Here is a 12,009-nt window from a genome sequence, read left to right on the forward strand (position 1 = left end):
CTACCTTTTTTTTAATTTAGCTGACTTCTTCATAATAGAAAACGAAAGTAAGTATAATTAAGAGTAAAATAATATGGTACCTTTTGGAACTAGTTACCATCTCTTCATACCAGTTACATGGCTTCTCCTGTGGTATTCTTATCCTAGAATACATGAATTATCATTTCACGAAGTCTTTTCAAGCAGGACACACTGAAGAAATGAATCAATATCTTAACATGTTTAGAAAAGAATACATTTAGAGTGTCCCTGATTTAAAGAGATAATCTTGGTGGTAGCAGAGGTTTATTATTCCTTTAAAGCTAGTACCCAATAACAAAGCTCATACCTACAGTGTGGTCTTCCTAAACTAAAAATGGCAGCCTCCCTGAATGCAGAAACATAAAACAGAATCCCTCCACAGCATGCTTTATCTCACCCTTCAGCATTTCTATCGCGTTTTTCCTTCATAATCATTTTGAAGAGAATTAACTTTTTTTATACTAAGTTCAGCATATACCCTTGGGACCTTGGTATCAATATTATCAGTTTTTGTTTTACTTTTGAGAATGAATCACATTTCTTGCAGCATATCACCACCAGGCGTTTCTGACTATACAAAACAGGGAGGAATCTCAGTGTGGTTTTTGTTGACAGAGGTAAAATTTAAATATTTGTGATTAATTTTCACTAGTGCTCTTGGGAGTTGTAACTAAGGACACTGTGATTGCCTATCTAAGCCTAGCAGTAGCATGGTCATAATTAGCATTGTTTTTCATAGACTTTTAAAGTAACCTCTCCAAGTTTGAATCAGAATGCATTTTAGATTGTCAGTTACCTAAGAACTAATGAACCATTCAATTTAACACAATTATCTGTCGAATGCCTTCTTGGAGAATACAAAGGTGAACAGAATACATTTTATGCCCTCTGTTATAAAAAACAGAGTAGTTCCTGAGAGAATATACACTAAGAATCAAATATTTATGCCCATCTTTCGATTTAAAGCATTAGCATTTAACTTCTTTGAATGTAGTCACGGGGATTCCATCTCTGGAGGATGTCTAGATGATTTTTTGTTCTCACTTTAAAGAAGATTATTGTTTAATTTAAAATAATACTAGAACAATAAATGTAATTTACTATGTCATGTACTATTTCAAGACCTGATTAATAACAACCCTCTACTAGATTAAATTAATAATAGCCATTAGTTGTGTGTTTCCCATAATACATTTTTTTTAAAAAAATATTTTTTAGTTGTCAGAGTGCCTTTGTTTATTTTTATTTATATGTGGTCTTACACATGCTAGGCAAGCACTCTACCACTGAGCCACAACTCCAGCCCCCCATAATGCATTTTTGTTACCTTGAGTAAACATCAGTTTGTGTTCTTATATGTCCATTGTGTAATTGTGTGCACATCTGTGCATGTGTGTGTAATGTAGTATGTATGTATATTCTCATGTTCGCTAAAGTATGAATATATGCACCCAAAGTGGACATAAGTAGATAAACTCAAAAGTAGAAATGAACCCACTTGTGTTTTAGAGTTGCTTGGTGAAAGATACTGATTTGAGATCTTCCTAGCCTAATTTCATTTGATATGTTTCTTTTCAACCACTTCAGAATCATTCAACCCTGGAATGAAAAATCAGAACAATATAATTAATCTACAAAGGCAATCACATGCTATTGATTGATATTAATGTAAATATTACTATTACTAATAATAATAGTATTAACTTTTTTCTAGCATTTATTCTATGTCATAAGTCCCAGAGGGCTGATTATCACAATACTGTTTTTATCTTTCTATAGAGAAAGTACAGACTAGGTACTATTTTGTAAGTTCTATATCTGTGCACCTCATTGGACTTCACAGTATTCCTAAGGCAAGAAATATTAACATCCACATTATCCACATTATGGAGTAGAAGACTGAGGCACAGAAAAACTTAGTTAAATCCTATGAATTATCTTACTTGGCAATGGCCCCTTCAATGAACATAGGCTGTCGGTGGCAAAGCCCACTAGTAAGTATCCTAGACAACCTGGCTTCAGAATCTCTGCCTTTGGACACTGCCTCTCAACACAGAATTTGTCCATCTGCTAGAGCAAAGGCTAGAGTTATTACATCCATTGCTACTCCCAGGTTCTGTTTATGTCATATTCAGGTGCCTATTATGGTGAGGGGGGAAAAGAATAAAAAACAAATTGGGAGTTTATTTTTAGTGATTTTTGTAGTAATGGATAGGAAACTGAAGTGCTTATAAGAAGATGCTTGAACAAACAATGCTGTAGAGAGTCAAATATATTCTTTAGACTTAAGGAAAAGTGAGTTTCAAAAAATTCAGGAACTGCACATACAAATAGGTTCTACTATGAAACAAGGCCCAAGATCCCTAAGAGTCTGTCTCTGTCCCGTCTGTTGTTCCCTGCCACACACACACTTGTGGTATATATATATATATTTTTTTTTCAGCAAAAGAAAAAATGAGGAAGAGGTTTTCAAGTTGTTTTAAATCTACAAATACTACTGAATGTATTTGTAGAAGAATACGAACTTTGTTTAATAAGTAACCAAGGAGGAATACAAAAGAATAGTATCAATTAGTAGGAAAAAAAATGTCCTGAATCTTGCATAAAATGTATATGGCAAAAACTAAGAAAGAAACAAAGCAAACCTTATGACTATTTTGAAACTGTTTAGAACTAAAGTTAGAAGGAAATTGCCTGTGTCTAGATTAGAAGAAGAAAAAGGCAAAAAGTGTTTTGCCACCAGTGTGGGGAGGGGATAGGAATGTTATGTTCATTGAGAAAATATAAGTGAAAAAAGGCAAGTGTGTATTTAGTTAGTTAGAAAGAGCTGGAGTAACATGATCCTGGCATGATAATTCAGGTTTCCTACAGCAGGAAAAAAAAAAAAAGATTGTAGGATACTGCAAGATCTCACAAATGAAATTTATCTCACTTTTGGTAACCTTCAACAAGTTGTAGAAATAGAACTTAATGAGAACAAATAGAGATACATTTCATTCTAATTTTCAACAAAAGTAAGCATAATTCCTCAAATGTAGGCTATTAATTTCTAGAAATATTGGAAACTATTTGAATAATGTTTGAACTCACAGAAAAGAAGATGAAAACTGGGAATTATCAAAGTTTCCCTTACAAAGGCCATTGTCACACGTGCTGTCCCTTAGGCTGTTTGCATTTGCATTGCTTATATCCCAAATGGCTACAGACTGCCTTTCTTCTGCTCCTGTGTCCCCAGCTTCTACTCTTCCTGGAATCCAGTGGGAAACACTGGTTGGGGGTCGGGATGGGAGAGATGAGGGTGTGTAGGGAAGAGGTGAAGAGATGTCAGGGTTAGTGTGCTTGTGCCTTCCACTGGGCACCTGGCCTGTGGCTTCAATAACACTTTTATCCTGTTTGTCTCACTCTGGCTTTCTGCTGGTGCTAATCCCTGAGTTGCCTCAAGCTTGCTGTTTAGTCATTTTAGTTGTTCATGACCTGTGTAGCAACCTGTTCCCTACATTAAAGTCCCTCTGCTAGGTAGGCTTTTAAGTTGTTTCTGTTTGCCTAGTTAGACTCTGACTAGAAACAGGGCAACCTTATTTTCTATTTGGTATGGTTATAGTTATAAAGCAGACTTAGAGAATGCTGTTGGCATACTCTATCTAGATTTTAGCAAGACTTGACAGATACAACGTCCATGTGAACAAAATGGAAGAAATTTAGACTGGATTATTAAACATTCTTAGATTCTGAAGATTATTAATATTTAAGAAGTACCCAATGAAAGGGATCTAGAAGTACCAGAAGGCTCTGTCCTGATCCATACCCTACTCAACATTGTTGCCCAAGATTTAGACAAAGACACAGATATTTAAAAAGAAAAAATGCAGTTCTATCTAGGTGCAGAGATACAAACCTATAATCCCCGCTACTTGGGAGGCTAAGGGAGGAGGATGGCAAGTTTGAGGTCAGCCTGGGCAATTTAATAAGATCCTGTGTCAAAAGAAAAGTAATTATAAAAGTCTGGGGATGTATCTCAGTGGTTAGAGCACCTCTGGGTTCAATTCCCAGTACTGTTAAAAAAAGAAAAATGTCTTGCCTCTAGGTACAAAATATATATGAGAAGCCAACCAGTATATTATGTGGGTAAATAAATCTGGGATTTTAACTGACCACAAGTTCAATACAGGCCAGAAGTGTGATATTTTTTTTTTAAAGAGAGAGAGAGAGAATTTTTAACTATTTATTTTTCAGTTTATTTTTTTTAATGTGGTGCTGAGGATCGAACCCAGTGCCCTGCACATGCCAGGTGAGCGCATTACCGCTTGAGCCACATCCCCAGCCCTGTGATATGTTTTTAAAAGAATTCATCTCTGCACCCCATTGAAAATGTCCCTGCCAACTAACAAATGGTTTTATTTCTCATCTGATATATTATGACAAGACTAGAACATAATTTATGAAAGACATTGCTAAGATGAGGTGTCCATTGTCCTCAACCCTGGTAAAACTTTGTAACACGTGCAGGTTGTGTTTGCCCACATTTCTTCACTTTTACCTCACAGGAGCCCCATGAAAGTTGCACCAGTATCACATTTCTCACCTGGTATTTCCTCCTGTGGGTTCAAACTCCATTCCTTAGCTTATTGGGTGGCTTTAGGTAAGCTATGGTAGTTGGTCAGGAACCCAATTCTTTTTAGTAAAGCCTGCTCTGATTTCAGCAATTAAGACTAATGGGATAGTCAAAATTTTGCTCAGTATTTTAAAAAGAATTTAAACAGAACTGCTCTCTAATAGAGTAATAGACTTAATGTCTTTGTACAGAAGTCGGTTCACTAACTCTTGGGAAGTCTTTTGGTAGTGGGAATTCCTTCTTGGGGAAGGTTATGTTAGATAGCCTCTGGAATGACACCCAACTCTAGAGTCTGATTTGGCTTTTAGATAGTGATATAAATTTGTGATTTGTGGTTTATAATTCAGAGGTATTTGTTTTACTTTTGTATTTCTGTCTCCAGCAGTATAATTGTTCTCTCTTATTGTTTAGGATTAACATACTGTATTTGTGAAAAAATTTTCAAGAGCCTGAAACGAGGAAGTAAAGCTTGACTAGTGTTTGGTGTAATTACCTACCCAAGAAATATTATGCTATTTCCACGAATATGTCCCCAGAGTGAATGTCTGCATGTGTTCCATTTCATTCTTAGCTGTAGAATTCTATCAGGGATGATGAGGAGAATCATTTTGAAATATATTGAAGCAGAGAATAGAGTTTGTGAAGTATTATTAGGTTTGCTAAGTTGAACCTGTGCAAATGCAAACTGTCTGCATACCACTGTAAAAACTAGGACCTAGATGAGAGAAGGGCCCTGAAATGCTCTATTAAAGGCCACCAGGGGGGCTGGTTGAAAAAATCATAAAATTTACCTTAAGGATGCCTTTCTAGCCTTCTTTCTAAAACTAGTATATTCTTATTAGACCACCTGGAATAATTATTCATGATAGGCTAGGATAGGCAAAAAAGGAAAATTAAAATTACTTTAGAATTGATTCAAAATCAAATTCTCTCATAAGAGTAAAATATGCAGGGAAAATTAAATATGTTGGTATTTCAGAATTAACATTTTGCTTTTGTGTTATTTCTGATTAGGTTTAATAAATGAAAATTCTCAGTCTTTGTAGTCAATAAAAGTTACCTTACATATGAGTTTCTGAAATAGATAGCTCCTTGATATTTCAGATCTTTCCTATGAATGATCTGAAGGGCTAAGCATTCTTGTGATGTTTCTTTTTTTTCCCCAAATGCAATATCTGCCTCTCCCCCATTCTCCAGTGTTTTCCAAGTCTCACTAATCATAACATTATTCTCCCGGAAAGGTTTGAGATGCATTGAAAGTACAAAAATGAAAAAAAAAATGAGACAAAAGAGCATCTGATATTTAACTCAGTGTATTATCCATTTAAAAAATGAATTTAATGAAAATGAAAACTTGCCATTTGGTTTTTTTTAAAACAGATTGGTTTCCTACTCATGTACTTGATTTTGTACTGACTCAGCAAGCCTCAATACTCTTTCCCCTCTAAGTTGCTAATGCAAAGTAAATAAAATTAGTTATGGCTAAGACATCCTATGCTGCCCTTGACCAAATCGGCACTATCAGCCTCTTGATAAATTACTCAAAGGCAGAAACCTGACCTGATTGATTTTTATACTTTAAGCATCCTACTTGGCCATGGCATTTCGGAGCTTGCACTTAGGTATTTATGAATGAAAATCCAGATATTGAAAGTTAATTTTACAATAAGCTGCATTTACTCCTCTAGAAAATAGACTGTGATTGAAGTTTCAAGGTACCTATGAGCTGGAGAGGAAGTTGGCAATTTTCCCCTTAAATGTCTTAAGTGTGAAATGTTGTGAGTTTTGTTGGAGAATTAAAAATTTAACTAGTTTGGGACCAGATGTGTTTTGCATTCAGAATTTTTCAGATTCTAGGAAAATGATACAGTAGATACATCTTACTCTATGTAATGTCCACAGTGCATATTGAAATGAATGAATATTCTGTTAGCTAAAACATATGAATTGTCATTAAGTAAGATAAACTATTTAAGACATTAAACGTTTTCATGTTGGTTTAGGGCAGAATTTATAGCCAAGTAAGTTCAGATCAGATTGAAATTTCTACCAAATGAGTTAAAAACAAATCACATGAACAGAAATCCCCTTTGTTTTCAGAGCTTTTGTGGTTTTAAGTGAGTTTTCTGTCAGCATTTGGGGACCTATAATGTTTTATTCTTCTATTGAAACCTTTTGCAGTGGTTCAGTGATCATTGTGCCATTTCTAATTTAAACTGGATTGGTAGACGCTCCTGCCATTCTCCTTTTCCCTTTAAGGATACTAGGAGGGCAAACATCTGAAGGGAGTTTTGGGATAAGTAAGCCCTGAAAGTACTTGTCTCACATAGACCTCACAAGATCCTCTGGAATAGGATCATTTCCATTTTACAAAGGTTACAGGGAAGTTTGGAGTGAAGTGACTCATCCCACACCACAAAGTTAATGAGCAGCCAAACTAAGAATCAAACTTGAGTCTTTTAAGTCCAAGTCCCATTCTCCCCCTACCAAATGTTATTTTCATACAAAAAGCTTCTGATGAAGCTGGAAATGATGATTCAGATATATGTTAGTCTAGAGTTTAATGATTGTATCACATTGCCTACAGAACTTTCATTTAAATCATTTAAGTTACTTTGGCAGAACTGCACTGACTAATAAAGTTTGGAGTGATTATTTTTTAAAGAGGGATAGAAGTGAAAAGTTAGCAGCTAATTTTGATTATGGAATAATGAGGATATTTTGTGGTGTTCTCCATTTTTGTTTTAACTGTTTAGATGTGCCTGGCATCAGAAGGAGTGAAAATGGATGAAACAAAGCTAATAAAAGCAAAAGAATCAGATGGTGGAAGAATCAAAGAATTGGAGAAGGGAAAAGAGGAAAGAGAAATAAAAATAGAGAAAACAGATGAAGCTGGGTTACAAAAGGAAGGAGAATTTGAAAAATCATCCAAGGAGAATATAAGAGATTCTAAGGAATTTAGAAATTTTGAGGAGCTACAAATGGATAATGTAATGGCTATAAAAATGGAAGACCCCAAAGAAATTAGAAAGGAAGAATTAGAGGAAGATCAAAAATACAGTCACTTCCCTGATTTTTCATACTCTGCCAGTAGCAAGATAATAATAAGTGATGTTCCCAACAGAAAGGATCACATGTGCCATCCGCATGGAATTATGATCATTGAGGACCCTACTGCTCTAACCAAACCAGAAAAGCTAAAAAAGAAAAAGAAGAAAAGCAAAATGGATCGACATGGAAATGATAAATCCACACCCAAAAAGACGTGCAAAAAGAGGCAGTCTTCAGAATCTGACATTGAGAGTGTCATATATACCATTGAAGCTGTTGCAAAAGGAGACTGGGGTGTTGACAAACTTGGAGAAACCCCACGAAAGAAGGTCCGCACATCCTCAAGTGGCAAGGGAAGCATTTTGGATGCCAAGCCACCAAAGAAAAAAGTGAAATCAAGAGAGAAGAAAATGTCAAAGGAGAAATCCTCAGACATCACCAAAGAGTCAAGACCTCCAGATTTCATTAGTATTTCTGCCAGCAAGAACATTTCTGGTGAGGTGCCAGAGGGTATAAAAGCAGAACCATTGACTCCCACAGAGGATGCACTACCAACCAGCCTGTCAGGACAGGCTAAGCCTGAGGACAATGACTGTCACAGAAAAATAGAGACCTGTGGTTCCAGGAAATCTGAGAGGTCTTGCAAAGGTGCTCTTTATAAAACCCTGGTGTCTGAGGGCATGCTCACCTCTCTGAGAGCTAATGTTGACAGAGGTAAGTAACTGCTACAAACCTAAAAGGAACATGAAAACCAAGTGGAAGGTCTGTTTTAGACCCATTGAAAAGCATCTCCATAAAGGACAATATGACATCCAGATAGCTTCTTACATCCAGAGGGTTCTCTGTGGTATGTGGGTCATATTATTGTTTTACTTAAATGTTTGCCAGCACCATTCAGAAGAGTATATACCTGTAAATAGTTCTTGAGATGTAAATATTCAAAATGCCTAAACCCTTTCATTTTACTGGTATGGGCTGGCTCATTATTTTGATAAATCAGTATAGTAGAGCTTTTTTTTATATATACCTTTATTTTATTTATTTATCTTTGGTGCTGAGGATCAAACCCAGGGCCTCGCACATGCTAGGTGAGTGCTCTACCGCTGAGCTACAACCCCAGCCCCTAGTGGAGCTTTTGATTGGGTTAAAACAGATGAAATTTTCTAAATGAAGCAGATATATTCATCAGGATCTTGAAAATGTAATTGAAATTTTTTTTAAAACATGACAGCACCCAGAAACTTAATTGTTGTATATACCTTTATTCCATGTAAATTTACCTATCTTAAAATATAGCATCTGCTTAGGGTACTTATCTCTTGCCACGCTATATTCCACTAGGTCAGTAAGCTTTGAATGAAGATTACTTGGGAATACATAGTTCTCCTGGGATGTCCTTTCAGTGAATCTTGAGGAAATCAGAAGTGTGTATCAGCAGAGGGCTTGCGTGCTTTAAGCTGGTTATCAAATGGAAAACATAGGTCTCTCTCTTGAATCCTGTGGTAATCTGTTAAGACAACGTATCCTATAAGTTATATTAGTTACCTTCTTTGCATGTTCCATTATTAAAGTCCAGTGTGAATCATCTCTGTAAGTTACAGATAGTATCAAACAAATAACACCTAAGAAATCAAGAGTTCACCTGTGAAACAACTAAGTTGATTTCTCCCAATCCCAGTGTATTGAGCACATGCTTTCTTCTTGAATACCCTTAGGTAAACGAAGCTCAGGAAAAGGGAACTCCTCTGATCATGAAGGGTGTTGGAGTGAAGAAAGCTGGACCTTTAACCAGAGTGGGACCAGTGGGAGCAAGAAGTTCAAGAAGACAAAGCCCAAGGAAGACTGTCTCCTTGGGTAAGTGCTCAGTCCACCTGCACTGCACAGACCCCCGTGTAGTTGGACAAATGAATCAGTTGTCACTTAGACTTAGTAAGCTCCCTAGAAAACAAAAATCAAGTGTATTACACAATTCCTGCTGTTAATACATTCATGTGTGTGATAACCCCATTCACATTTTAGGCACAATAGAACTTATGTAGGTTTTACACTTGAGTCTGAGTGTAAATCAAGGTCCACCATATAAGCAGTGGTGGTATTATAAATCCTTTAATATCACTAGGACCCTTTCTCATATCTGAAACTTTGGATGGATATTGTTAATATATTTACATTTTGCCCATTTTATGTATTCTATTTATAGTACTATATTTATATTCACTTAATATTTCTAAATGTATGCATATATGTGTATAAAATATGATAGCTGGAAAACATTAGGTAAATAAAATTATGCTTCTGTACCTCTAACCTTGATTAGTTCAAACCATCTTCTGTTGCTCTAAGATCGAAATATTAGATTGAGAAGCTGGGGATGTGGCTCAGTGGTAGAATACTTGCCTAGCTTGCAGGAGGCCTGGTGTTCCATTCCTAGCACACAAAAGTAGAAAAAATTAGGTTGAATATTCTCATGGTACAAAGGACATTCAAAGCATTAACTGTGCATTGAAATGTAGTAGTAAACAAGTATACATCAAGATAAAATCATGAAGAATCATTTCATACTTAATTTATGCCAAAGTCTTGCAATAACAATCTTATTATAAAGCATTTTGTTAATAATATGTAAGATTCAGTGCTTTGTATTGGTGAGGAAAGTCTCTGCATATTTGGTTGTACTGTTTTGAAAATCCTTTGAGATTTCTCATTAGCACAATTTGAAAAGAATACATTGAATGGAAATAATTCTCTGTTTTTTCATAAGTGCTTAAAAGTATGCAAATTTTATGCATTTGGTGTATTTTATTTTATTCATAATATTTGCATTTCTATTTGTGGAATAATATATTTTTCCTCAGAAATTACAGTGCTTTAAAGTCTGGTTAATTCTAAGACTCTAGGTCATCATAAAGTGGGAGGATGGAAATTATTTCTCATGGTGCTGGCTCCTCAAGATTATTTATATTGAAATAATATATTTATAATTGTATATATTTCATTTCTAATATTCTAAAAATCCAAAGTACTTCAAATTAGTTTTGCTTATATTATGCTTAAGTAATGACATGAATTTCCTCCCATTTGTCATTATCAAATGATACTTTCAATGCAAAATTTCCGAAAAAGTGATCATTGAGCTTTTAAACCACTGTTTTGTATCTTCTAGAATAGCTGCCAGTGCCTTCTGAGTCTAAACAAAGAGAGGGAAGCAGGTCTCGTTATAGAAGTGCTAGGTGAAAAAGCCAGCATCAAGGCTCCCCAGTAGAACTGACTCTGATACTTCTATTAGAAACTAATTTGAGAGAAAGAGATGTTCTCCAGTCTGGTGAGAAACCGAATAAGTTTGAAACAATGTTTAAAAATCTGTCCCCAAAGAAATGAGTATTTTCATCATTTCTGAGAAAGCCACCTGTATATATTTGAGAGTGTGGTTTTCTGGTGGTTTAAATCAACCCTACAATTTAGTGATCTTTCCTCCTTAACTACTTTTTGACCTGTCAGGATCCAACTGTTTGGTATTAACCTTGTTTGTACCATGCCAGTACAGTACCTAAGCAATGAGAAATGATGGTTCCTGTCAGTCTCCTTTGAGATTTGTAGGTGAACACTATCTTTTTAATCTCAGATAATGTACTACTTGTTTAGTTAGTTACTGCCAAGAAAAATTGAGTTTAATATTTGTAGTTCTAATTTTATAAAAGTCTCCCAGAAAAAAACATAGATGATTATCATTGTTCTCTTTAAAAATGTAAACAGTCCCAAGAGACCATGTAAGTTATGTCCTGCATTTTCACAGTTGTCTTTTATGGATATTCAGATTGTCTGACAAACTCATGACTTAAAGAAAAAAACATTCTGATAATATCTGATTAATAGCAAACTTTCTATCAGCATGAGCTTTTTTTTTCTAATTGATGAGAAAAGATGATTCTATTGGTAGGAGTATGTCCTACCCGTTACCCTCCTGCTGCTCCACTTAGTAATGGCCATTTTCTTTTAACATTTGTGTTGGTCATCTGACCTTCTTACCTCTGCTTCACAACTCTCATACCTTCCTCTAAAACTGAGAACAGTTTTAGGTGGGAATATCTCAAGTGCATCTCATAGCTGGAAGCCAAACACATTACCAAAGCTACTCTCTTTCCATACACCTTCCATTTCCCATCTACTAGGCATAGCAGTTCTGTAGCTTTCCCCATCTGTCTCGAGAGTGCCTTAGTTAATAAGTCTCACTGAATGATATCCACCAGCCAGCCTAGGATCCAAGAGATAGGCAGCCCATTGCTCCATGGGGACCTTGGAGACAGTCAAAGCCATTCCAGGAATTC

General features: G+C 35.6%; 1 protein-coding gene across 2 annotated transcripts in view; it reads left to right on the forward strand.

Annotated features, from left to right (window-relative positions):
- The window catches only part of Bbx (BBX high mobility group box domain containing), a 259,928-nt gene that overhangs the window by 219,296 nt on the left and 28,623 nt on the right, over positions 1-12,009 (forward strand). For both annotated transcript variants that reach the window (XM_077795333.1, XM_077795334.1), the window contains exons 12-13: positions 7,390-8,398; positions 9,400-9,538. In XM_077795333.1, coding sequence (XP_077651459.1) covers positions 7,390-8,398; positions 9,400-9,538 — 1,148 coding nt within the window. The remainder of the gene's footprint in view (positions 1-7,389; positions 8,399-9,399; positions 9,539-12,009) is intronic.

Source organism: Urocitellus parryii, chromosome 2 (genome assembly GCF_045843805.1).
Source record: "Urocitellus parryii isolate mUroPar1 chromosome 2, mUroPar1.hap1, whole genome shotgun sequence".
NCBI lineage: Eukaryota > Metazoa > Chordata > Mammalia > Rodentia > Sciuridae > Urocitellus > Urocitellus parryii.